General features: G+C 57.7%; 1 protein-coding gene across 1 annotated transcript; it reads right to left on the bottom strand.

Moving 5' to 3' along the window:
* Positions 1-1,278: 1,278 nt before the first annotated feature.
* On the bottom strand, positions 1,279-26,671 carry KCNG2 (potassium voltage-gated channel modifier subfamily G member 2). The gene is made up of 2 exons (XM_031441693.2): positions 23,340-26,671; positions 1,279-2,348 (listed from the first exon to the last, which is right to left on the bottom strand). Exons 1-2 carry the CDS (start codon positions 23,988-23,990, stop codon positions 1,557-1,559), a joined length of 1,443 nt encoding a protein of 480 aa, XP_031297553.2. The 5' UTR covers positions 23,991-26,671; the 3' UTR covers positions 1,279-1,556.
* Between the last annotated feature and the right edge of the window lie 900 nt (positions 26,672-27,571).

Here is a 27,571-nt window from a genome sequence, read left to right as displayed (position 1 = left end):
TGTGGTCACTCTGGTTTTGCCGGTGGGGAACCTGAGGCACAGAGAAGTGTGCTCTGCCCCACTCAGCTGGCCCAGTGGTTTGGGGCAGGTTACTGGCCAGAGCAAGCACTCGCCAGTGCCCTCCAGAGTCAGCAAATCTGCCAGGACTGCAGAGCACGTGTGTGTGTGTGCGCGCGCGCGCATTTCCTGGCCTCCCTCCTGCAGTGCTTTGGAGCGCTTGAAGCAGCCTGCCAAAGAAGCAGCTGTGTGAACAGCACATCTTGCAGGAATCACACAGCTCCGTCCCATAGTAAGTGTTTTCAGTGTGGATTTACTTGGTGTGTGTGAGACACAGGCAGGCGTGGACCTGGAGAGTTCCTGGCCCCCTTACACGGATGGAGAAACCGAGACCACAGCCAGCAGAGCCCAGCGGGAGGACTATGCCCGTGTGGGAGGGGCAGGGTGGGTTAGGGGAAAAGGGGCAGGGAAGCCAGGGGCAGATGGGCACCTCATCACAGGACTTGAGGTGGCCTGTGGTCCTGCAGGGCTCTCGGGCACCCTTAGAACCAGTGCAGCAAGGTGGGAAGGTGGGGACGGAACAGCTCCCTTGGGTCACTGCATCACTGACCTGGCCCTTGGAGGAACAACTTTGAATATTTGTGAAGGTCCTGGTGGTGAGTCAGCAAGCTCCCCTGCACAGAAGGAAGCAGTTTCCTCCTGAAGGACCAGCCGTGCAGAACGAGGAGTGCGGCACTGGAGGGCTCTCCTGTCAGGGCCAGCTTGCAGCAGCTGCCCACCCAGGGGCAGAGAGGCGCCGCAAGGGATGAGGTGGGGCTGGCTGACATGCAGGCCTCCAGCTTTGCTGCACATTTTCAGGGGAGAATGAGGAGGGGTCCAGGAAGATCCCCGTGGAGCTGGTGCCCTGAAGGAAGGTCAGAGGTCAGGGCTGGAACCCAGCAAGGAGCTGTGTCACACCTCCGTCCCTGTCACTTGGCAGGGACTTGGGCTTTGCCTACTGTGGGTGATGCTGCAGGAGCAGGAAGGGACTGCTCCAGGGACGATGACTGCACTGCTCCAGGGGGCTGCCCCTCCGCACTGTGCCCCACCTGCGCTGTGCTTCCCAACTGCCTGGGCTGAAGAGCAGGGGAGGGTCAGGGTGAGGCCTGGGGACAAGTGAGGCCTTCTGGCATTTGCTACAGGCTTGGAATTTCTGGGATGTGCTGAGTTTATTTTTAGCTAGCCGTGGAGTTAGAACTCCAAAGGGACGTAAGAGGAGAGTGAACAGGCTGGTGATGCTCACAGGACTTAGACTCTTTACTCAAAGCACAGGATGGCTCTGGCCCCCGAGTCAGGCTGGGGTCGGCCCTGGGCCGAGTGCCGCGCAGCGCGGGTCGAGCAGCATGCACGTGGACCGGACGCGCGGCCACAGAAGCTGGGCCCCCGCGGTCGCCCCCGGCCCCTCCGCGCGCGGGGGAGGCGAGCACCGTGGTGCTGTTTCTAAAGCTTGCGAGGAGCCGAGTCCTCAGCCGAGTCCACGCCGAGTCCACGCCGAGTCACAGCCGGGCGGCTCCCCGGGGTCAGGCCGGCCCTGCCCGCGGCCACAGCCCGTCCGAGGAGTCCCCAGCCGGTCCGGCACCGTCGGGGCCCTGCGAGCTGTCCTCCGTTGCGGAGGCGGAGGCAGAGCGCGTGCTGTCCTCACGCAGGACCGGCTCGGGGCTGGCGGCGCGCTGCTGCTGCTCCTTGAGCTCCGAGTAGGAGCGCGAGAAGGTGTGGAAGATGGAGGTGACGGGGAAGGCCATGAGCAGGATGCCGCTGAGGATGCTGCTGAGCGCCACCACCTGGCCGGGCAGGCTGCGCGGCACCATGTCGCCGTACCCCACGGTGGTCATGGAGATGACGGCCCACCAGTAGCTGGCCGGCACGCTGGAGAAATCGCGGCGCGCGCCCAGCTCGCGCTCGGCCAGGTGCACGAGCGGCGCGAAGAGCGCCATGGCCACGCAGAGGAAGAGCAGCAGCAGCCCGAACTCGCGCGCGCAGCGCCGCACCGTCAGGCCGAGCGAGCGCAGCCCCAGCGAGTGGCGCGCCAGGCGCATGACGTAGAGCACGCGCAGCGCGCGCAGCAGCCGCAGCACCAGCCCCGCGCGCTCCAACAGCTTGTTGCCGCCCGCGCCCGGCCGCGCCGCCAGGCCCACGAGCAGCGACACGTAGAAGGGCAGGATGGCGACGATGTCGATGATGTTGAGTGGCGTCCGCAGGAAGGCGCACTTGCTCTCTGCCTGCAGCGAGCGCAGCAGGAACTCGAAAGAGAACCAGGCCACGCACACCGTCTCCAGCACGAACAGGTTGCGGCACTTGGGGGAGCACTCGCCCTGCGGGGAGAGGGGGTACACGTGTTGGGGGCAGGGTGGCCTGCTTCCTGGGTTCCCCAGGGAGGGATGTCACTCCCGGGCTACCCTTCCTCCCGACGCCCACCCAGGCACGTGTGCCCCTGCAGGGGCAAGGGTTGTAGCCAAAAAAGCCCAATTCTTGGTTTAAAAAAAAAAAAAAAGATTTACCCCGAGCTCGGCTTCCGGCATGAGAGCAGAAGCTCAGCTGACCTGCTTCTCAACAAAACTGGAGAAAATCGTTAAAAAGCAACCACGTAAAGTCTCTGGAAACGGTCCTAGGACAACAGCAAATGAAACGCCTATTCAAGGAAATCTACGGGAATTCGTTTAAAAAGGAGCGTCTTTGATATGTGAACCCAAACTCCTCCCCTTACCCCAGCCTCTGGCTCAGTGAGGAGGGGGCTCCACCCCAGAGGCTGCAGCTGAGAGCTAGGGGCTCCCCGCCCGCCCCCTCCAAGTGGGCTGAGTCCCAGGGGGTGTGGCTGAGAAAGGTGGGTGTGGTCAGGGAAAGAGACCAAAGTCCCACCAGAACCAGTGACCTCCTGGGGTGACTGGGCGCCCAAGCTGTGCCTCCCGGAGGAGCGACAGCTAGGGCTGAACACTGTGTGTGGGTGTTTGTGCACCGGTGTGTGGGTGTTTGGGTGTGCAGGGGTGTGTGTGTAGGTGTGTATGGGGAGTGTGTAGGTATGTGGTGTGTGTGTGGCAGGTGCAGGGGCAAGAATAAACGTCACTAAAATAATCCAACCAATCACTAAACCAACAAGGCAATGGCAGGAACAGGCCCTGAGGGGGGCGGGCAGGAGAGGGCAGTATCGTATGCAGCGTCCTAAACTGTCGCATCTAAAATGTCCACTTTCCAATAAAAAGTCATAGGGCAGGTAAAGAAACAGTAAAGTTGGCCTGGTACATGAGGGGAAATCAGGCAACAGAAACGGTCTATGTGAGTGACCAGATGTCAGAGTTGACAAAAATTTCAGAACAGCCATTATCAGTATGTTCACAGAACTAAGGAAGCTTGATTCGAGAAGTGGTAGACAGCATGGTGACAGTCCAGTGCAGCAGAGGGAGAAAATCAATCAAGGAAAATTTTAAAAGAACCAAATGGAAATTCTGAAGTTGAAAAGTACAAAAGCCAGAACCTCACTGGAGGAGCTCAGCAGTTGTTGCAAACCATCTGGAGACAGAACCAGTGAGCCTGCCGGCGGGTGGGCGGAGGGCACGGAGGCTGAGAACAGAGAGGAGGAGCCGGGGCCCCACCCAGCGGGCGGGCGCTCGTGGTCAGCAAGTGTCAGCAGGACAGGGGAGAGAAGAAAGGAGACGGGCCTGGAGAAACAGTGGCGGGAAACTTCCCAAACCTACTGAAAACCCTGTACATCCCAGAGCTCGATGAACTCCAGGCAGATAAACAGAGAGAGATCAGAGAGACACACCCAGGAGGTGCTGAATGCGAAGACACGGAGAGAGTCTTGAAAGAGAGGCCCACAGAGAGACTGACGCGCCAGCATCTCAGCCAGAACACAGCGGGGCGACGCCTTCAAGGCGCCTGGGAAACGCGCGCCTGGCCGGGAACCCCACCCCAGCCAAGCTGTCATTAAAAGTCAGCGTGACATGAGGACTTTCCCAGGTAAACGAAAGCTGAGAATTCCTTTCTGGTAGAGCTGCCTTATGAAAAGTTCTAAAGGAAGCTCTCTAGGCTGGAAAGAAGTGATTCCACAATCTCTATGACCTTGGATTTGGCAGAGCCTTCTCAGATCTGATACCAAAGGCACAAGCAAACAAGATAAATTAGACAAATTAAACCTAATCACATCTAAAACTTGAAACTTACATGCTTCAAAGGACACTGTTATGGCCTGAACTTCTCTTCAAAATTCAAACGTTCCCCGATTCCCAGCACCTCAGGTGACTGTATTTGGAGACGGGGTCTCTAGAGAGGTAAGAAGTTACAGTGAAGTCACGTGGGTGGACCCTAATCCAACCGGACTGGTGTCCTTATAAGAAGAGGGGGTTAATGTGCACACACAGGTAGGTCCACGGGAGGACACAGGGAGAAGGCCGCTGTCCTCAGGAGAAACCAACCTGCCAACATGTGGATCTCAGCCTTCAGCCTCTGGAACCGTAAGAAAACAAATTTCTGTTGTTTACGTCACATAATCTGTGGTTTTTTGTTCTGGCAGCCCTAGCTGACTAACCCAGAGCATCTGGAAAGTGAAGGGCAGTCCACAGAATGGAAGGGTATATATGCAGATCATGTGTCTGATGAGGGACTTGGGTCTAGCATGTATAAACTCAACGATGGAAGAGACAACCCAGTGAACAAACGTGCAGGGAATCTGAACAGACATTTCTCTGAAGAAGATACATGAATGGCCAAGAAGCACATGAAAAGGAGACCCACACCACGAACCACTGGGGAAGGGAGATTAAAAGCACTTGAGGATCCCACCTCACAGCCACCAGGACGGCCAAGAGGAGGCAGTCGGGTGACAACAGGGTGGAGAGGGTGCGGAGAAAACAGAGCCCTGTGCCGTGCTGATGCGGGCAGGAGTCCAGTCACTGGGGAAGGGAGTCCAACTGTTCCTCAGATGACTAAACACCGAGCGACCCCACGACCCAGCGAGTCCATTCCCAGGTGTGTGTCCGGAGCAGTGAACACACGTGTGCACAGAGAGGCCTGTACACGAATGTTCATGGCAGCCTGACCCACAGCAGCCAAAAAGTGGAGACCAGCCACATGTCCATCGCTGGTTAACGGATAAACCAGACTTGGTGGATCCGCACGGTGGGACTTTACTGGGAAGGAGTGAGTGCTGATTCCTGCTACAGCGCAGATGGACCCTGGAGAGAAAGAATCCAGTCACACGGGACACATGCTGGATGGTTCCAGCCCACTGATCTAGAACAAGGGAATGTACAGACAACGTGGACTCAGGTTGCTCCAGGTTGGCGGCAAGAGGGAAGGGCCAGGGGTATGAGTGCTGAGGGCACAGGTCTCTTCTGGGTGACAGAAATGCTCTAAAATCAGACTGTGGTGATGGTTGCACAGCCCTGTAAAAGTACTAAAAACCACTGAATTGTCTGTCCTAAGTGGGCAAATTGCACGGTATGTGAATTATATATCAATAAAGCTATTTTTTTAACAAAAAAGACTTATTAATTAATCCCAGAGTGTGTGGCTGGCTGGGTGTGGGAGAGTGTGGATATAACTCGCCGGGGCCACAGAGGGACTCCCCGTGCAGGGGAGTCCAGAGGTATCTGCTGATGGAACTGAAGACAGAGAGCCTGCAGACCACTGCATGCTGCCCAGAGGCGGGCCCTGCCTGGCCATGTCTCACCTCTGACCTTGAGACCCCGCCAACCCAAATGCTGTGCCTAGGTGACCCCTGTCACTGTTGAGGGCCTGGAGGAAATGTCGGGAGACCCTCAGACTCAGCAGACGCCTCCCATGCTGTCTGCTCTGTGTTATGGGCCAAGCTCACGCTGGAGGTGCGAGGACCTGGGGCCAGGCCTGCTCAGCCCCCAGGGAGCCTTGCACTGTCCCCCCCAACCCCAGGTCGTGTACCTCCGAGCCCCGCCCAGCCAGAGTGTGAGCTTCCATCACCGCAGATGGCAGCTGAGGACCCGCCTGCTGGCTCCCCCATAGTGGGTCTCGGTTCTGCAGACATTGTGGCGCCAGCTTTGGTGCTCTAGGGCTATGGAGTGAGTGGGACCCTTCAGGGCTGCCTCCTGAGCCAGGCGCCAGTTCATCGCTGGTCTACAAGGGAGCTGGGGCCCCCTGTGGACCTCGGCCCTGCACACGTGCTGCCCCGGCGACTCGTGCGTGTGGAGCGGAGCCGGCCAGCACTCCTGTTCCAGAGCCTTTGGAACCACGCCGGCACCTCTGCTCTCATCACCCTCACCGTCCTGTGTCTGGAGACACTGGCCACGTGCTGACTTCCCCACGTGGCCCCGGACACAAGGGTGGGCCCTAGGCGGGTCACAGCTTTGGTATAAATCCCTGGACGTGACTGGGCAGGTCTGTCCTCAAACAGATGGTGGCAGCTTGAGCCCGGATGAAGGGCCCCCACACCATCTGGGTCTCAGACCCTCTTATGGGGGCTGCTAGTGGAAAAGCTGAGTTCCCTCCTGAGCCTCATGGGGCTGGGGGGAGCTCCGAGCCCTGAGGGTGAGCCTGGGGGCTGCCCCTGTGTCGGGCTCAGGGAGTCTGGAGCACCGCCCCGGCAGCGCTGACACCTGGGCACAGGGCCTGGACAGGAACCAGCAGGGACTTCCTGCTAGGCCTGGGGCCTCAGGACACAGCAGCTCCAGCCTCACGGAACCAGCAGGAAAACTGGATTCAGGCACCAAGAGGCAGCTGTGGCCTTGGGACATGGTTAGAAAGCCCTGGCAGGAGGAAGGGCTCAGGAGGGGACCGGCCACACTGGGGGATGGAAGGTGATGGGGTGGAGGAGGGGTGGAGTTGGCTGCAGCCCCACCTGCCTCACCTGCTCAGCCCAAGGGACACTTGGGGGCCTGTGACCCACAGCCCCAGAGACACCTGACATGACACCCCCTTGTCTGGGTGACCTCAGGCTCCTGTTCCACAGCATCTCAGCAGGCAGGCAGCTCTCGGCCGAGTGTAGCTGGAAGCCCCATCCAGGAGGCTGCAGACACCACCGTGCAGGAAGAGGAGAGATGCAGACTCTGGGGGCGGCCAGGGAAGGTGGCCCCTCGCCCCGTGCATGAAGAGTGGCCCCTGTGCGCCCACCCAGAGACAGACTGGTCCCTGAGTGCTGTGAGCCACCCCCAACCCGCATGCTTAAGGACCAGCCACACAGGGTAACTGGAGGGAGCTATTTCTGGAACTTTTAACCCAGAAAACGACCCTCACTTATCATAATTTGACACGTCTAGCCTATTTGGCCAAAACCGGGTCAGTGGCAGATCTACGTTCTGCTGGTTCATCGGGTTTGAAGGCTTTCTGCTGCCAGCTGGGCCCCCCGTAACCAGGCCATTTGGTGCCCCCCATGAATTTCACACAGTTGTCACATGGCCTTGGTGGGGCTGGGGTCCCAGGGCGCTGGCCCCTCTGCTGAGCCGAGTGGCACCTTTTAAATTCTGCCCGTTTAGCCTGGTGCTGGCAGGTCCCTTTCGTCTCCTCCTCTGGTCACGCTGTTCCCATCTGGGACGGACCATGTGGCTGGATGGGGTATCCTGCTGACAGCTTCAGTCCATCTGCTGTCGGGGGTGGGAGGGAAGGGCTCTGGTCCTGGGGGCTTGAGGAGGACACAGAGATGGGGGCAGTTGCTTCTGGAAGGAGAGAGAGTGGACCCCCAACTCCTAGATGCCCGTGGGCAGTGGCAGACCTGTTTCTGTTCTTCAGCTGGTGGGGGGGGGGGGGTTGGTGCCCTCCACTGCCCTTCACTTTCCCTGTGCTGTTCCCACAGGAAATGCGGGGATATCTCCGACCAACAGTGTAACAACAGCCCCTGGAGCCCAGGAGAAGGGCTCCCCTCAGAATCCCAAGCAGCTGTCGGCTCCACAGAGGGAACAGGGAGTAACACCGGAGGAACCCCAGAACCCAGAGCCCCCTTCTGTGGCTGGGTTGCCCCACACTGGAGCCCCTACCCTCTACCTCCAGCTGCCGGTGGGCTAGGGGCTGAGGGCAGGCGTGCTCAACTTGAGGAACCCCCAGCTCCAGGCCCGCCACTCACGCGGACCAGATGCCAATACCAAGCTGGCAGGAGGAGGAAGGCCCCTGGAAGGAGGGTCCCCCACAGACAAGGGGGTCCTGAGAGGTGGGGAGAAGAGGCAGGGACATGCAGGCAGCCCAGGACTGACCTGCAGTGCCCTCAGGAAAGATTTCTGGTGGATGGAGGCTGCGTGGGCGGAGACTGGAGGCAGGGAGGCTGAGAGGTGGGGCTGGAAGTGGAAGGTTAGGATGTGGGGACCCACAGACTGGGGTGGAGATGACCTCGACCAGGCGGAGATGAGGTTAAGGCGACGGCGGAGCTGTGCAGAGTGGAAGTTCCCACAGGGACTCCGGGTCCAGCCACGTGGAGGCCACAGCTGCCAGGAGGGCCCGGACAAGAGCTTGGACAACCTGGTGGAGAGGGCTGCATTGAGGCTGTGGATGGGGAACGACTTGAGGGGCTGAGGGCTGAAAAACAGCGGGCCCACCCCCAGGAGGCTGGGATGTTGGGAGGGGGCAGGGTGCTGGGGAAAGGTTCCAGCAAAGGCTTCCTCAGCCCGCGGGGCCTGAGAGTCTGTAAACCTTGTGAAAGAGGTGAGGGGTCCTAGGCACAGAGGGGTCCACTGAACAGGAGGGGACCGCCTAGTCATCCTCTAGGGCAGGAGGCCAGGAGCACGTCTGAGGGGAGTGGCCCACCCCCCACCCCCCACCGGCTCTTCAGACGGCAGGACCCCCGCCCCTTCCCAACCAACTAACTGGCTGCAGCTCCCACCACCGGGCACCAACCCCACCCCCCAGGCCTGCCTGACGCCCTCCCTGGGCTCCCCGGGACCTCCCCGCGGCACTGCCACCTCCCCGGGCACTGGGTCCCTGGCGGCCAGGACCTCAGCACCAGCCCGAGTCTGCACGTGATGCCCCAGCAGGTGGTGCCCCGGGACTGGGTCCTCCCCTCCCTTTAATGTGTTCTCTTTCTAGAAGAGGGACTGGGCGCTCCTCTACCACTTGTGGCTCAAGAACTGAAGGCCAGCTGCCCCCAAGGAAGCAGCTCTGTGACCATGTTGAGTCTGAGCTGATTACAGACGTGGACACAGGGTGCTGGGCTGTGTGGCCACGTGCCTTCCACGGCCCCGCACATCTGGGCATCGCAAGGCCGCGTGTTGGGTTTGGTGCCTGCCTTTAAACCTTCGGTAAACGGTATTGTCCACCAGCGCCAAAAAAACCAACCAACTAACCAACCAACCCAAACTGCGAGCGTTTCTCCAGGGCCGTGACGGCTTCGGCCTGTCAGACAGGCGCACTTTCACGTTTAGCAGAAGTCACTGAGTCGTTCCCTCAGGGAGCTACGCAGACTTAACCCCCTCCCCACCAGCACAGGGTCACCCGAGCCACCACCCCAGGCCGAGGACTGGAGGCCAGGGTGATTCCAAGAGTAAAAAATCTGCACAGACGCCTCACAAACACATGTAAGGGCCTTCACGGCAGGTGCACACTCACCCTGGAAATGCCGGTTTGGGGAGCGGCTCAGGGACCGTCAGAAATGTGCCCAAGCCTCAGGTGGAGGGACACCTCTCCCGTGGGACAAGCAGGTGGAGCGCTGACCACCACTGCCATCCCCGAGGCCCCGTGCTGCCCCTCCCTAACTCCGCAACTGCCGACCCCCTCGCCCCGCTGTGAGCGCAACCCCACCCCAGGCGGCCTCTGAGCTGGGTCTCCCTCTTCGGGTCACCTGGGCACCAGCAGCTTGCTCTCCTGTGCTGCTGGCCGGCTCGCTGTATGGATGGCCCAGTGTGTCCCTTCATCTGTGCTGTAGGAGTGAGTGGTTTCCGTCCAGTCTGGGGCTATTTCAAAGCCTGGCACGCAGGTCACATGCAGGTCTGCGTGTGGAGACGAGCTTTCTCCTCCCTGGGGAAACGACTGGGGTGCTGATCGCAGGTAAGTGCCCTTATTTGCCCTACAGGCTTCTTTGTGGGTTTCTTGGGATTTTTCGTGTTCATAGTTTTATTGCTTCCTTTCCCAGCGTGTATCTGTTCTTCCTGTTTCTTCTTCGTTGCCTGGTGAGGATCTCTGGTGCGATGCTGACGAGGCTTCACTCCCCATGGTGGGGGCGAGGCCACCGTTCATCTTTCGTCTTCAGGAAAACCACCAGCTGCGGGTTCTCCATCAGGCTGCAAAATTCCCTTCTACTTCTAGACGGTAGAAGCGTTTTGTTTTAATCATGAATGGATATTGAATTTTGTCAAATGCTTTTTCTACGTCTACTGAGATGATCAGACAGCTTTTCTCTTTTTGTGTGTTAATATTATGAATTACACTGATTGATTTTCAAAAGTTGTGCCAGGCTTGCTTTCCTGGAAACCTCCACTTCGTCATGATGTGCCACCCTTTTATATATTGCCACGCTTGATTTACTAATATTTTGCTGGATTTGGTATCTATATTCATGAGAGACGCTGCTCCGAGCTGTTTCTTTTCTCGTACTGTCTTCGCCTGGTTTGGTGCCAGGATAATATTGGAAACGTTCTCTTCTGTTTTCTGGGAGAGATTGTGTAGAATTGGTATTATTTCTTCCTTAAACTTTTGGTAGAATTCGCCAGTGAAACCATCTGCGACTAGAGTTTTCTTTTTGGAAGCTTTTAAACTATGAATTATATGTCTGTAATAAGCTTATGTTTATTTACATTAATTACTCCTTCTTGAGTGAGTTTTGGTGACTGGACATGTTTTTAATTTAATTTTCGTCTTACAAAAGTAGCAGATATATATAACTTTTAAAAAGTCACCTAGAAGACAAATAAAAACACAGCACCCCTACCCCTACTCCACCTCCCGGACAGTGATTTCCAGTTGTTCCCTCTGATGGTCACTTCCGCCCTATCTGGCTGTGTGCACCTGTGACTGCGCAGCTGAAGGTGTGGTTCTCACACAGCCCACCCCAGCACCCCCACACCCACGACCCCTTTCCTCCAAAAACAGCAGGACCACGTTTCGCGGTAACGCCTACAACGAGCGGGACAGTGTGGATACTGCTTGCGGCCGAGCCAAGCTGTGGTCTGCGTTACACTTTCTTTCCCTCATAAAATGCTTTGTTTTTCCTTAAGTTTTATGGCCTTGTTCTAAAATTTCTTAGCTTGCTATGAGTCATGGCGCATTTTCCTGAAATGTTCAAACACGTTGATGTTCTGCTTCCTGCCGGAGACCCGCCTGCCTCCCGGGGCCTCTGCCTCCTGCGGCAGCTGTGGCCTGGAGCTCTCTCTGCCCCTCTCCGTTTGCCTCCTTGGATCTGATAACCACGCCGTCTCCTTTTTGGTTTCTCCATGGTTCTACTGAAGCGTATCCCCCAGCAGCCTCCGAGGAAAAGGTGCACAGCAGGTGAATTTCGGAGCCCTTGCCTGTCTGGAAAGTCTTTGTTCCACCCCCATGCTTGACGGCTACTGGGGCCAATGTAGACGGTGGGCAGAAAGCCATTTCCACTCGGAATTTTGCAGAGGCTGCCCACCACGTCCAGGCTGTCAGTGTTGCCAGTGAACTTTAACACTGACGTGGAAAAGTGCATAAATCTGAGTCAGTGCGTTTCCAAACCGAAGGGACCCATGTAAGGGCAGAGGTCAGAATCAGAGCACTGACCGCTGGGCTGCCTGGCCCGCCTCACCGAGGGCCACCCCAAGCCCGTCCACCCTGAGGCCCAGCACCACAGTGACCATCCACCCTGAGGCCCAGCACCCCAGGCCCATCCACCCTGAGGCCCGGCACCACAGTGACCGTCCACCCTGAGGCCCAGCACCCCAGGCCCATCCACCCTGAGGCCCAGCACCACAGTGACCAACCACCCTGAGGCCCAGCACCCCAGTCCCGTCCACCCTGAGGCCCGGCACCCTAGGCCCGTCCATCCTGAGGCCCGGTACCCCAGGTCCATCCACCCTGAGGCCCAGCACCACAGTGACCATCCACCCTGAGGCCCGGCACCCCAGGCCCGTCCACCCTGAGGTCCGGCACCCCAGGCTCGTCCACCCTGAGGTCCGGTACCCTAGGCCCGTCCACCCTGAGGCCCGGCACCCCAGGCCCGTCCACCCTTTGTATGTGCCCTCCTGGTTCCCTCCATCGCGGAAGCGCTCGGGTGCTCTCTGCCCCGGGACCCTGGTCCTCAACTCCGACACCAGAGGGCCATCAGGTCCTCCCTCCGTCGGCTCACCCGGGAACTCCTGCGGGTGAGGGGTCCTGCTGGACCAGGCTTCCAACTCCATGCTTGCTCTTCCGGCAGCTCCGTCCTGGCCGCTGCACGGCCTGCAGACATGCGCCAACACCTCCCACCTGGGTGCCACCGCTTTCCTCCCTGGGCTGCTCCTCGAGGTCTGGTCCGCCTGCGGACAAGCACTTCCTCCATGGTGTCCATGAGGCTCCCTGGGGTCCCCAGTTCCTCCAGGCTCCGCCTTCACCCTCTCTTCCCCGAAGTCTCCCCTCCGTTGCCGGGCCGACACGCACTGTCTGGAAGCTGCCTGAGCAGGTGGGCTCGTCGGCCCCTGGGCTTCGCAGATGAGAAGACAGGGCGGCCCCACACCAGCAGGTGGAACCTTCTGCTTTCAGGAGCTACGTTCCTCCAGAGAGGGGCCGTCCAGGCGCCTGTGGTGGGTGGTGGGGGTGACAGCTGTGGGTCGAGATACACAGCAGGTTCTCCCATGATGCCTGTGGCAGCCCCCCCCAATTGCACCCCCAAACCTGCTCAGGTCTCCTGGAGGCGGGCGGCCAGAGCTGCAGTCAGGGCTGTGGGAGCCAGGTGCCCTCCCGCTCTCATCCCGGTCTCCCCTGCAGCTGCGAGCTGCCCGAAGCTCCCGGGGTCTGGGTGTGGGGAAATGGGCAGGAGGACCCTGGGAGGTGGCTCAGGCACCGCGAGGTGCCGTCCACACCCACCGGGGCAGCAGGGAGCATGGATGGGGGTGGGTCAGGCTGCCTCCGACACCAGGGACTTTTGGAAACGAAGTGGTTTTAGAACCTTCTCGGAAGGCGCGGCCTCCACAGCGAGGCGCCCATTTGGCACTGACCCTGCTTTGATTTTCTAGTGAAAATAAATGGACGCACCAGGCCAAGTGTCTTTAGTAACAGAGGCTGGGGGGCGGTTGGCGGCCCGAGACCAGTCACAGGAGGCCTGGCACTGGCCGCGCTTCCGTCCAGCTTTGTTCTCGTTTCAGAGCATCAGAAATGCAGGGACCTCAGTTCTGCCAAGGAGCCTGCTGAGTCTGTGCGACGACGCGCCGCTGCTCTTGCTGCACTGATGTGGAGGGGGAGGGGGAGGACACAGCATGGCGGCCAGCGTGACTCATAAACGCGAGGGTACCGCTGGGCTCTCAGCCTGGACGCCCCGCACGCCAGCCATGGGGTCCGCCCGCTGAGTGTCTCCCCAAAGATCCAAGGCTCACGGACGCCCCTGCACTCATCTGGGCTGTGATTAGACCCTCAGACATCCGTGCCCCTCTGCTGCCTGTGTGTTTTCTGGGCACTGACACCCACCAACCACGGGGGCCAAGAGAGCCGCCATCCGCAGCTGGGGGCCCGCCACAGACTGGACACCAGGAAGGGCACATGCTCTGTCCCTATGAGTTACTCACTCATTAATGCCCTTGTATGCAGGTTTTCTCTCTGCCACCCATACGTACTTAAAAGAAAACATTTATTAACTCATTTCACTAACTACAAACTTACAGTAACGACTGAACTGGGTTGAGGTTTGTTTTTTCCCATTTTCTGTGACAAAAGGCTCTGGTGGTGCTAACAGAAAAGTAGACGGGATATTAAATCCACTTGAGAGCAAACTGTTTAAAAACAGCAAACAGTCCTACATCTGGGAACAGTAAGTGTCCCCATTTCAGATGATCTGCACTGACGCAGGGCTGTCCACTCCCTTTCCTGTCAACAGCCACTGACTGTTCTGTGCTGTCACAGGTGAACACACGAGGACAACTTTGTTACAAGGTTCCACACTCTGCCTCCCTAGTTGGAACGAGTTTGTCTTCCCATCGGCTGCAGCCCAACCTCCGCTGCCTCTCCCGTGAGGACTGATGGGCAGGCCTGGATGCCGCGAGGGGCTCAGGACCGATTCGGAACCGCTCCTCCACTCACCAGCTCATGATCACATGCCCTGGGCAGGACTCTGCGGGGGGCTGGGCTAGGGTCCCTCCCGTGGGGCCTGACGTCAGCCCATGAGTAACGAAGAGGGCGTCCGTCTCAGGAGAGGGTATTCCAGTCGTGAGTCTGAATTCCATCTGAGTCGCAGACGATGGAACAAGGGTTGCAGCCACTGTTCTTGGTTTATTCACCGACTTTAGTCGCTGTTCCCCGCGGGTGCCCTCTTTCCAAAGCCGGGCTTGGTCCTCCCGCCCATGCGGTGCCCTGACAGCACAGTGAGTGAACTTCCCTCAGAATCCTGGGCAGCAGCGACTTTACCACACCCACCGGCCACTGAGTTTCAGCTGTGCCCTTTCCACCAGGGCAGAGACGCCGGGAGGAGGGCGGCCGCCTGGTGCCAGTGCTTCCCCAGCGCCCACAACCTGGCCAGGAGGCGGCTCCCCATGCCAACAGGAAGGGCCCTGGCGTCCCCGCTTCTGTGCCACTTGACTGGATTCAGCAGGAGGCTGTTTTTCGAGGCAAAGCAGCGCCTCCCTGCCGTCTGCGTCAGTACAGCCAGCCGGCGGACGGAGGCACAGACACCCGGCCAGGCGCGGACACCGCATGGCACAACCACCTCACCGGCAAGCGCGCTGCAGACCCACAGGACCAGCGGATGTTTCCTGTAGGACCCACGGCCGCAGCCAACACTGTACGGACATCCTGGGGACAAGTTCGTGAACTAAGATCCACCTGCTTTAGACAAGGGTGTGGGCACATGGGCCGAGCAGAGTCTTGGAAAGAGGCTGGAGCCCCCCCAGGCCCCTCACACCTTGCGAGCCAGCGAGCAGACCTCCAGCCATCCCGGGCAAGACCTGGGGGCCCACGAGCCCTGCTGAAGCCTCACGGACAAGCCAGCTGCTCCAGCCCAGGTGCCACCCAGAGTCCCCAGCAAATACACAGCTGACACCGACCCCACAGGTTTGAGGTGGTTACACATTAAAGTGTCATCGATACTGGGGTAGGGGGGTATAGCTCAGCGGCAGAGAGCGTGCTTAGTGTGCACAAGGTCCCGGGTTCAATCCCCAGTGTCTCCATTAAAACAAATAAACCGATAAATAAACACCTAATTGCCTCCCTCCATGGAAAGAAAAGGCGTCTCTTACACTGGTTCCCCTTGCTCTGCAGAACCCACAGGCTAGTCTTCTATATGCATTTCTCTAGGTTCTCAAGATTATTTTATGAGGTTCCAAAGCACTCACGGGGGTTTTGTTGAGAGTGTAACAAATTTATATTAATTTAGGGAGGGATTTTCGATAACACGGTGCTGCTCGCTAGTTAGTCATTGTTATGTGTCTCAGTAGAGTCACACATCTTTTTTCTCTTACAGATTTTGAATCTTTCTTGCTAAAATTATTTCTAGGCATTTCATGTTTTTATTATTAAGGTGACCAGAATAGTTTTCCCATTAAATTTTCTATTCCCAATTGTATATAGAAAAGTGACTGATGTTTGCATATTTATTTTGCAGCCAGCCACCTTACCAAATTCACCCATTTATAATAATTTTTCAGCAAACTCTCTTGGGTTTTCACTTGATCTGCAAATAATAAGGCAGATTAGATAATCAGTACAGAACACACAGAAAAGGCTCCCATAGGGGGACCTGGCAAAGGTGGCATCAGGGACTGTGCACTTTGCAGGGGGAGCTTGGTAGGAGAATCAGAGCTGGATAAAGGGTTTCAAGTGGACCTGGTGACCTTACACTTCAAATGATAATGTAAAAGCAGGCATCCATGTATGGCTCATGATTTAAGGGCAGTCATTCTGTTTTACAATTTTGTTTTCAACAAAGCAGGTGCACAGAGGGTGGGGAGGGTCTGGGCAGGCTGGCGGCACCAAGGGAAAGCAGCAGGGGTCCTGCGGGGAGAGGGTCTTAGGTGCTGCAGGAAGTGTGAGTGGAGGAAGGAGGGAAGGCAGGAGGGACGGCTGGAGGGGAGCGACAGATGCGGTGTGGTCATGCTGCAGAGGTCTGCAGACCCAAGAGCAAGCAGCCCAGGGAAGGCGGATGAAGAAGAAAGGAAGACACAAGGGAACAAACAGCAGGTGAAGATGCAAAAAGATGTTAGCCTCGTAGTGTCGAAGGCCAGTTAAGAGGCCAGGAGGGCTTTTGAAAGACAGGCAAAGTGTTATCAGGTCACCAGCAGGGCCCAGCGGGCCGGGACTGGAACCCGCTGGGGGGCAACACTTGGGGGACGGGCTTGCGGCCCACAGGTAGGGGCACGGAGGAGGAAGGAGGGAGGGAGCACTCAAGTGACAAAACACCTCGACTGCTGGGATGCTACTCTGTACGGGAGCCAAGTGGCAACTAGACGTGCCCACGCCGATTCACAGTTTCCTGAAGAGGCATGAGGAACAGAGGCAGTAATCCAGGGGCCAGTAGTTACCTCCCGGTTTATTCGCACTTCGTTCTGTACACGGCTCTGTACCTGCCAAGCTTTCCGTAAGGAACGGGCATTCTGTTTCCAACCAGGAAACAATCTGAAGTTCCCTGTTTTTCAGGTGGGCAGGGAGGGGAGCAGCGGGACTGGCTGCCTGGGTGGGAGGCGGGTCTCAGGGGGCCCGGCCGACCACCCAGGATAGGACCTGAGGTTTGGTGGCTGTTTGCTCCCAGCTCTGCACCAAACTGCGCCGCGTAACAGTTCTCTGAAGTGCCGAGTTTCTCTCTCAGGATGTTCATTTTCAGGTCATATCAGAAAACAGCGACCCTCACAACCCCCCAGTCTTCACTGAAACCCACTCTCCCCCAGAGCACAGCCACCTCCTGGAGGACCGCTCGCCAAGGGAGGGATTCCACACATGGATTGCCTGTAGGTAGGGTGCCTGGCAGGCACCACTCCATCTTCAAAACAACTAAAACGATGAACAGAGTTTTCCAACAACAACAGCTCTTCTTGGATCAGTAAGAGAGGGGAGGACACGGGGCAAACCACTGTCCCCAACTCTGGCTCTCCAGGTGAACACAGGGAGTCCAGCTTCTGGGGAAGACTCGAAACCGCCACAGGGTAGTGCTGGGGCAGGAAACCCGGAGACTTGAAGTGGACAAGTCTGAGAGGTATGAGCTCCAGGTGGACCTTCTCATGGTGGTAGTCTCAATACTGGGAGATTTACTTCCAAGACCTTGACCGGTTTTCACAGTAAATATAGGAGCAAAGAAGATACACGGATGGCAAAGAACCTATGAAAAGGTGCACCATCTCACAGGGCATGCAATTAAATCAACACTGTGACCTCACGTGGAAGAGGGAGTGAGGGAGCTCTGTGGGTCTCCGTTTTAGGGACACTAATCCCATCATGATGGCTCCACCCTCATGACCTCATCACCCCCAGAGGCCCCCTCTTCCAACACACAGTGGGTGAGGATTCTACATGTGAATTCTGGGGGCACAACACTCAGGTGGTAGCATTCTGCCCCGGCCCCAAATTCACATCCTTCTCACGAGCAAAATACATTCATTCCATGCCAATAGCCCAGAGTCTAAGTCATGCCAGCGTCAGCTCTGAAGTCTGAGGCCAGGTGCCATCTGCATCAGGCCTGGGGGCCCCAGGCTGACTCGTGTGGCAAAGCCTCTCCAGCTGTGCGCCTGTGCCCAGACCACACCGGCCAGGCATGGGCAGCCGTCTCGCAAAGGAGAAAGGAGGGGAGCCAGCCCCCGGGGCTCGGTTCTGCTGCTCTGAGAACCCCGACAGACACAGTGCAGAGCGGCAAGTTCTCACTCCAGCTCAGAGCTGGGAGATTCGACGATGCGTCTGCCCACACGCAGTCGGAGCCTTGTCACCAGCCTCCGATGCTGTCGCCAAATGTCTTTGTGAATTCAACAGCTGAAATCCCAGTCATGAAATCCATAACTAATTATGCGGGTCTTGATTTAATCATATGAGCTTAAAGGAAAAAATCGACTGGCAGAGCCAAACCCCAGCCTCCGTGGAGAGGAAGTGATGGCTCTGAGCACCGGCTCCGCCCGCGCCCTCCTTGGGGACGTGCTGTTCTCCCACAGGCTGGCGCACCGGCCCGTCCCCACCGCCAGCCGCCCGGTACCCAGCACCGTCGCCAAGCAACACCCGGCCGCCACCGCACAGAAGGAGCCCAGGAGCTGTTTGCCGGAACGAGTACTCTGTCCCACCCTCCCAGCAGCTTGGAAGGCTGCTCCTCCAGGCGCCCAATTGCTGAGGCCAGTGCGGTTCAGCGATGTCCAGCAAGGCCAACACTAGGCACATGGAGGGTGAGCTGGGCTCCAAAGTGCACTCTGTCCTGCGGTCCCCAAACTCCAGACATGCTCTCAGGAGAGTCCCTTGTTCTGAAGGAATCAGGTGCTCTGCCCACACCAGTGGGCACCTGGTGCCCCATCCCCAGGCCTGGCATGTTGCCCAACAGTGGGAGAAAGCTAGAAAAATGCTCTGTCTCATTCACATACCCCCTGAAAGTGAGTCCAGAGGCCCACTGGAGACCCCCAAAGGCAGCGGGAAACGGGGCTCCCCTCCCCTCTGGCTTGGGGCTCCTACAGCATTGCAATTGGGAGGTTTGGGGTCACATCGCCATCCGCAGGAGCCTGGAGCCATCCCTTCAGCACTGAGGCTGGGTCTCCTTTGTAAACGGAGATGGTCCACGATGAAGCTGGAGTCATCACAGCCCCATGGCAAACAGCTCCCTGAGAAACTGAGTCTCCCGTAAGCCAGGCCCATCCGCAGGCAGCGTCGCCTTCAGGACGGTAGGCTGGTGGCCTGGGCTGAACCCCCGCCCTGAGTCAAAGGAGCCAGAGGAGCAGCCCGGGGTCTCTGAGGCTCTGGGGTCATGCAGGGCACACACCGAGGCTGAGCCCAGCCCCCATCTGCCCCTCAGGCCTGCCTGGGGTCCTTGTGGGGCTGGCTGGGTTCACTGCCCCCATCTGGGCACTGACACCTGGACACAAAGGGCCCACGGAGTCGTCGAGGCAGCTCTGCCCAGCGGCTCCCCTGCACCTTGTGGGAAGGAGGAGGAGGCAGGAGGAGGCAGAAGGGGGCTGTATGTCCCCACGGCCTTTCATCTGCCCAGCCTGGGCTCTGTGCTCTCCATAAGCATTAGGAGGGATCCTGGCCGCCTTCTGGCCAGGCGTCCTCGGGCCCCCGTGTCAGGGAAGCCCGCCCCAGCTGGCTGGACTCAAGACAGTCTGCACCCTGCGGGCCGCCCTTCTTTCCATCGTGGCCAGGCACCGTCCCCCAAGCGGCCCTGTGGTGGTAGACAGACAGCACAGAGGCTTGTTCTGGAATAAGGGGTGTGGTGGCGCATCCCTGGACGGCTCCCTGGGCTGCACCCCAGGCAGTGCCAAGGGATGCCGGAGAGCGCGGGTCCACAGCCACGAGGGGAGGGACTGCACTGGGGCAAGGACTCCTCTGCCCCACGGCTTGGATTGTCTAGGCTCTCAGCACTCACCACCCACCCCGGGCAGCAGCTCAGCCCTCAGCCTCCCACCCCGGCTGACCTGTGAGCACCCGTGGGCCAAGGGCAGACAGACGGATGGACGACTGTAAACAGAGTCTCGGGGGCAATGGGCAAGCCGCTGCCCCGGCCACTGCCAGGGCCTCTGCTCTGTTCTTCTATCCAAACACCCCTACAGGCAGCTACGTACATGGGTGTGAAACCCACTTAACACAAAATCCACCATTGACCATGTCTGAGTGCACAGCACTCACACAGCTGCGCAGCCGCCACCACCCCCTACCTCCACAACTCCTTCATCTTCCCAACCCAAGCTCTGCAGCCACGAGACACCAACTCGCCCAGCCCAGCCCTGCACCCCCCAGTCACTCTGGGTCTCTGTGGATTTGGTGACACTAAGTGCCTCACGTGAGTGGAATCAGAGGATCCGTCCTCTGGTCTCGTCAGCAGGACTCAGCACGATGTGCTCAAGGCTCATCCCACAAGGATGCTTTTACAGCCATCCTTCCCATAAACAGTGAAATGCAGAGAACACGCTCCGGTCAGTTAGATCTGTGAGCCCCATGTTCTGGACGGAGACACCGCTGTGGCTCTGGGCTAAGGAACTTACTGGGTGCCTTGGTGACAGCCCTGGGAGGGGACGGCCCTGGGAGGAGACAGCCTTGGGTGGACAGTGAGTTCCTGGATTCTGGGGGACAGCAGACTGCAAGGAAATTGACCCACAGCAAGCACAGGGCTGAGGGGAGCAGCCACACGCCCTGCACAGCCGCATGGAGCACTGTGGACCTGCCATCCCTCACTGCAGCCCTGCGACCGAGGCTGAGACACCAGCTGGATGGGGCCCAGGCAGTCTGGCTGCAGAGTCCGTCCTGGGGCAGGGATGGGGACCCTGTGTAACAATTAAAGATCCCGTGACAGCAGCAGTGGGCCAAGGGGCTAAGACTGAAGGCGGAGGGAGCCAGTCCCTGCTTCCAAAGGCCCCGTCCGGCCACCCCAGAGCCGAGGGCCGGGTTCTCTGTGCCAAGAGGGGCTGGGGTAGCCGGCAAGGGGCTCTCCCTCAGGTGGTGCTGGGCTTCTGTCCAGCCCGGTCAGGGAACCTGCTCACTCAGGGAGGCATTTCAGGCATTAGCAGCAGGAGCCACAGAGCCTCTTTCCTCTGATCCCTGAATAATGGAGGATAGTGATCTTTTCTCTCTCTATGCGTTCCTGCATCAACACACAAAAATTACCACCAACACTGCCGCTGCCAGAGACGGAGAGAGACCGTCATCAGACAGAGCTGCACCGGCCACTTCGAATTCTCGGGCACACTCCTCGATCCCCAAGATCGTTTTTCAGAAGAAAACTGGGTGCATCTGAGTGTGGACGAGAACAGGGGTGCACCGTGGAAGCCTCCAGCTTGTCACAGGTGGAGGACCCGGACTTGGGGCCCGAGAAGCCACTGGGGCTGCACCTCTCAGAGCCTTTGAAAGAGTACATGAAATTTTAAGAAGAAATCATCCAGCCACTTAATTAAAATCAGAGATCACATACAGCTAATACTTCAGCCCTGTGACTTTCAAGTTAAATTCCACTGGAAAAGCCCCGACAAACTAGAGCATAATGAAGAATCCAAAGTTTTTCTCTTCTCTGCTCTCCACCCCCAATGCCTCGTGCCCAGTAACTTCCGTGGTAAAAGGGTCAATGGCGTGGCCACAGGGGAAGACAGCAGGGAGGCTCCCTGAAGAAGTAAACACAGAATCACCACATAACCCAGGAAGCCCAGTCCTGGGACACACCCCAAAGAACAGAGAGCAGGGACACATCAGAGGTTTGCTCTGCCGTGTCCACAGCAGCACCAGTCACCGCGGTCAAAAGGAGGAGGCAACCCATGTCCCCTGACGGGTGAAGAATAAACAAAGCGTGATGCATGCAGAGGAATGGCACTCAGCCTTAAGAAGGAAGGAGATTCTGACAGAGGCTGCAACATGGGTGGACCGTGAGAACATGCGTTGTGCTCAGTGAAACGAGACAGTCACAAAAAGACAACCCCTGCCTGACTCCACTTGTAAAGACAGAAAGTAGACGGTGGGGGCCTGGGGCTGGGAGTTTGTGTTTGATGGGGACAGAGTTCAGTTTGGGAAGATGGAAGAATTCCAGGGATGGATGGTGGTGATGGGTGCACAACAGTGTGAATGCGCTTAATGCCACTGAATTGTGCATAAAAATGGTTAAGATGATGAATTTTCTGTATATTTTATCACACACACAGAGCTGATGAAACAATGCTTTTCCTTCCAGTGGCAGTGGCCACACCTACTGCGCGCAGTGGGTCGGGGGCTTGGTAGGCATCCCCTCACAAGCACAGGGACACATTCACCACGTGCCCACCAACACCGGGATCCTCACTTCTAATCTGGTAACTGATTTGGTAAGACAGTGCCTGCATAGAGTGAAGTGATGTTTCTGGAAATGGGGAAGAGGTGGGTGACATGGAGACCAGTGGACCCCAGAGAGGCTTCTCGAGGGCCAGCTCGACTGCTCGTGAGGCTGTCATCAGCCGAGGCAGCCCCAACTTATCCTGTTCCCTGAGTCTCGTGTAAATAATTTCCCTCCTCGATTGTATGGAGTTATTGCTACTCAGAAAATCCAAACACGTGGTGTCTTTTTAGAAGCAGAATCCCAAACTAGGGCCTAGTGAAGACAACTGGAAACGACAGTTCAGAAATCAGACACCCAAACCATGAAGGAAGCGAAACCAATGTCCTACAATTTACATTTAAATTTAGTCTGCAGTCGGGATGGTCAAGCCGGCTAACAGCTAGTGCTCCAGGAGGACACAGCTCTTCGCTGTGTCTGAATGATAAGCTGACCCCACCAGGTGAGCTCGGGCATAACCCGGCCGACCCGGGAAGGGCTCTGAGGGGCTCAGAGCTCTGCCCTGCTCTGCCTAAGGGGGTGTTCAAGGCAGAGGCGCTGCCAGGTCCCTAGCAGCTGGAGCTGGGGCTGGTGGAGAGGAGGGGCAAGCAGGATGCCCCAGCCACCCTGTGAGAAAGTGCAGGCAACACTCAGCCACATCCTTCAATAATGTAGCGCCCTCGCCAATCCGGACACAAACCCTGAGCCTCCCCTGACAGGACGCTCTGTGATGTGCTCAGTGCACAGACGCTGACAAGCTTTGGGTGACATCCTAACCCCCCGAGCATGACACTTGTCACAGGACACACAGAAGCGGCAGACTGCTCACAAAATGAGCCCCAGCATCTCAACAGAGCCAGCCCGGCTGTGCGTGAGCTGGGCACCTGCAAGGGTTCGGAGGTCACGTCCCTCCAGGAAGACAGGACTTGAGTTTGGAGCACACCTCTCCAGACAGAGCGTTTTGCTCCAAATCGTCCAAGCTTCCAGGGCCGGGCTGTCGGGGAGTCAGCAGAGAAGGCCTGCTGACCCAGAAGCCACGCTGAGTCCTTGAACTTGCCTGACATTTGGAGCAGCTGCTGCGGGCTCAGCAGGCAGCCTGATGTGTCCGCCTGGCTCAGGCCTTCTCTGCAGGCCAACCTGACCCGAGCGGGAGGGGAGCCTGTGGTTTCAACCACCAAGGGCGAGGAGTGTCTAAGACCACCACCCAGCGAGCGCTGCCTCGGCCCTGCTGCGTCCGGGCCGCGGTCTCAAGTCAGGTCCCCATCCAACCGCTTGGCCCGTCCCGGCCGCCCGCGCCCAGCCCCGGCCCCGGCCCCGGCCCCGGCCTGCTCACCCGCTCCTCCTCCGCGCGGATGTCCGGCATGGTGCTGAGGCAGAGGCCGACGGCCGTGACGGCCACGAAGGCGACCGACACGCAGGCGAAGAGCTTGCCGGCCAGCCCTGAGTGCGGGTTGTCCACCACGTCGCGCAGGCGCCGCCGGCCGCGCGCCAGCCGCCCGCCGGGCCCCAGGCCGCAGTCCGGGCTCCCCGGCGGCCCGCGCTCCGCCGGCCCCGCGCGCGCCTCGGCCGCCTCCTCCTCGCGGCGGCGCAGGCGGCGCAGGCAGCAGCGCTCCAGGCGCGCCTCGTCGATGCCCCAGTAGGCCAGCTCGTCGCGGAAGGCGAGGGCGCACGGGCCGCGCAGCAGCCGCAGCTTGCCGGCGCGCAGCAGCGCCACGATGGCGCGGAAGGCGCAGGGACTGCGGTCGAAGAAGAACTCGTCGCGGCTCACGTCGTAGTCGTCGCACACGCGCAGCAGCTCGTCGTGGCCGCGGCAGGCCCGCAGGCGCTCGAGGCGCGCAAGGGGGCAGCGCGCCAAGGCCGCCCAGGCCAGGCGCACCCTGCAGCCGCCCACGTTGATGATGACGTGCCGGGCACGGACCCCGCCGCCGCCGCCGCCCAGCAGCTCGGGGCCCGGCTGCTCCGCGTGCCCAGGGAGCAGGGCCATGGCCCCAGGAGCCGGGCCCGGGTCAAGAGGCTGGGCCTGCAAAGGAACGGAGCACGCGTTAGGTCAGGAGGGGAAGCCGAGGGCTCCGGGACACACGGCCGCGCGCACGACCCATGGGCCTGGGGACGGAGCCGAACCAAGGGCCGGTCCAGCCAATCTGCTTGGCTCTTCTCTCCTGCACACCTGACGTCTGCCCATGATCCAAACTGCCAACCCCTTGAGACTTCCTGCAGAGCCCTGTTAAGTGGAACCGCCTTCCTTTCTCTCTCAGAGAGGGGGAAGTGGCCCACACAGGGGTCTTGAACCAGGGACAAGTGGCCCGGAGATGCTGCCTCAAGAGAACTGGGCCAAGGTAGCCATCAGGGGTTACCTTGTGTGTGTGTGTGTGCGTGTGCGTGTGCGTGCGCGTGGTGGGGGAACGAGGGGGTACTGAGACAGATTCAAAAGCGCCTCAAGAAGCATCAGCCAAACTGCGGAATGCAGTGTGTGGACACTGTTTGGATTCAGATTTGAGGGAACCAGCTACAAAAAGCTATTTGAGAGTAAGTGAGAACACCCTGCACTGCACATGGTTTGAAGGCATTTTTAAAGGCATGAAAATAGCATGGCTCATGTGAAAAACGGGGTGTGTGTGTCCCTCAGAGGTCCGTAGTGCTGTATGCCTGTGAAACGATGTCTGGACTGTCATTAGGCGGGCCTCTCTGGAGGTGGCGTGCAGACACTAACCTGAATGTCACAGCTGATGGGGACACTAGGGCTCATCGTGCTTTCACTCTGCTTTTGTGCACATTTAAGTGCCCGTAATAAGAAAGGTTTTGTTTTGCTTTTTAAAAGCGTTCAGATAATTCTGCTGTACACCTGGGCATAAGAGGTGCTGATGCAGAGAAACTCATAGTGCTTCAGTCTGTCTTGATCCTCTAAACCAGAAGCTCGCTATTTGTTGTCCGCGAAAATTCTTCAGGGGGTCGACCTACGAGCCTTCTAAAACCGCACACAAGCCTTTTGTGAGCGCACACTTTTCTAACAGAGGACGCTCAGATTCTCAAAGGGGCCTATGGCCCCCAGAGCTGACTTAAGTTCGCTGCTTTAAAAACATGAAAGAGGGAAATCTCTTTGGTAGCATGGGAATTGCTAACCCAGCTCCCCTTTACGAGGTGTTGAATATGGGTCCCCACACTAACTGGGGAGCATGTGTGCTCTGGCCGTCAGGTTGGCCGCCTTCTCAAGAACGCTTGGGCAAAGTTAAGATCCCCGATGGGCTTCTTATACGACTGCTTCTTTGTCTTCTTCTAAGACCAGGGTTCAAGAAACTCACAAAAGCAGTCACATTCCTCTTCATGAGTCCCTATCTTGCCATAGCATGTGCACAGACCAGCATCTGAAATTCCGAAATGTGTTGGTTTACTCAGCACTTGTTAAAAGGACCTTTCACAACATATGTTAATGAGACGAAATCATTTTTGGCCTGAGTATGGACATTTTTAAAGTCTGGCGATGTCTTTAGCCACAGCTTCATTTTACCTTCCTTCCTCTGCCCTGGGCTGGGTCATCCCTTTACGTCTAGGAACCTGTTTGGAAGCAGGGTCACTGATTCAGGAACCACATCGAAGAGGGTCCATGAGTGACACTGATGACTTTGTCCTTGGCAGAGACTCATGGGTCCTTTTTCACACTGCTGAGGGCAATTCCGTTCCTCCCCCGAGTCTGCTGCTCAGGATGGTCCCCTCTGCTTCTTGACCTGGTGGGGCCAGTGCTTTGGCACTGGACATGTCTTTGCACTGTGACACAAGAAGAGAGGGCATGCCAACCCGGGGACATAAAAGGACCAGGACAGTTGCTAGGACAGACCCCATTTCCAGGGAGTAAATCTGGGATGTCAGCGAGGCAGTAATCTGGAGAGAGAGGCACAGTCCAGCAGTGTTCTCAAAGTGTGGACGTGGGCCAACAGCATCAGAATTATCAAGGGAACCTGTAAAAAGGGATATTCCTGGCTCTCCACTTAAAATTCTGAGGGACTGGAAAGCTGCAGAGAAGGACCTCCAAGTCTCATCCCTCCATTAAAGCACTGAGAAAACTGGTAAAAACCACCAGAACTGACTTTTTTGGGACTCTGGACACTAACCAAAGGCTGGCAGCAGCCAGGGGACACTTGAGAAAAAACAGCTGAATGTTAGTAACAACCATGAGCTCTCAGCATTTTAACATACCCGCTTCCCAGCTCAGCGGCACCCCTGAGAACAACAGCCTGCCTTCTGGGTACCAGGCCTGGGACTGGAGGGAGGAGAGTGGACCCAGTTCCTGGGAGAACAGGCAGGGGAATGAGACGCTCTGGGGAGTAAGGGCCGGGAAAAGCTCCAGCAGATTCCAGGAGCACACTCACAAGCCTGGGGCCGGTGCACCTGGGGGGGCCTGCCTGCCCCTCCTCCGCGGCAAGAGCAGGGGATGCAGGTACGGCTGGGATGAGTGGGGGCTGGATGCTGCAGGGGCCCCGACACACAGTCCACCGGATAAGACTGGCTTGTGTTTGGTTTTGTTCCTGGCATTTGAGAATCTCTGTCCATCTGCTGAGCATGAAGCTGATGGAACAGAGGTATCAGTGGCCGCACGAGACCAAAGGTACACTTCATGTAAATTGCTCAGAAAAGTCACCAAAACCCACAAGCAACAGCAGCTCCGACAGACCCTTGGGTGGAAGAGTCTGATCAGAAGACACAGGAGGACATCTTGGTGACCCTGAGGAGGCAATGGTTTCTGAAATACGACAAAAGCAAAAGCAGAAAAAAAAAAAAAAAAGATAAACTAGACTTCATCGAAATTAAACTCTTCTGTACACTGAAGGACATTTTGAAGAAAAGTAGTGACAGCTCACAGGAGGGAAAAAATGGCAAGTCATACATCTGGTGCAGGTCTAGGGTCCAGAATATACAAGGAGCTCGTACAGTTTAACAATAAAAAGGCAAACGGCCCAAAGGACTTGACATTTCTCCAAAGAAGACACAAAAATGGCTAATACACAAGCAATAATTCTCAGTGCGAGTGACCATCAGGGAAACGCAGATCAAAACTGCTGATACCACTTCGCATCCATTAAACACATGGAAATGAACATATGGAAAAAGCAGTGCTGGCGACGGTCCAGACGCAGAGCATCCGTCCCCACCAGGGCCGCCCCAGTAGGGCACCTACTGAGTCAGGACCCCCATTCACCGCTGGGGGGACTGTAAAATAGTGCAGCCGCTGCAGAAGACAGTTTGGCAGTTCCTCAAAAAGTTAAACAGACTTGCCATTGACCCAGCAGTGTCACTCCTGGGTGTACACACACCCAAGAGAAGCGAAGGCGTAGGCTCACGGAAAGGTGCACACATGAATATTCAAGCAGCGTTATTTCCAGTCGTCAAAACATGGAAACAACCTAACTGTGCATCCACCTCCTGGGGTACAGCCCAGCGTAAACAGGAGTGAGCACTGACGCAGGACACAGCTGGAGGGACCTTGGAAACGCCGTGCAAGTGACAGGAGGACAGAAAAGGTCACACCGTGTGCCCTGGGAAGTGTCCACTTGCAGAGACAGAAAGTAGGTT

The sequence above is a fragment of the Camelus dromedarius genome, chromosome 28 (assembly GCF_036321535.1).
Source record: "Camelus dromedarius isolate mCamDro1 chromosome 28, mCamDro1.pat, whole genome shotgun sequence".
NCBI lineage: Eukaryota > Metazoa > Chordata > Mammalia > Artiodactyla > Camelidae > Camelus > Camelus dromedarius.
Note: the sequence above shows the minus strand (reverse complement) of the source record. Positions and strands in the feature narration are given on the sequence as shown.

What these genes read in the sequence shown, in the direction of transcription:
- KCNG2 (XM_031441693.2), bottom strand. Translation starts at nt 23,990, where the DNA reads ATGGCCCTGCTCCCTGGGCACGCGGAGCAGCCGGGCCCCGAGCTGCTG. An exon ending in TCCGCGCGGAGGAGGAGCGG is followed by an intron (nt 2,349 to 23,339) that starts GTGAGCAGGCCG and finishes CTCTCCCCGCAG; the next exon opens with GGCGAGTGCTCCCCCAAGTG.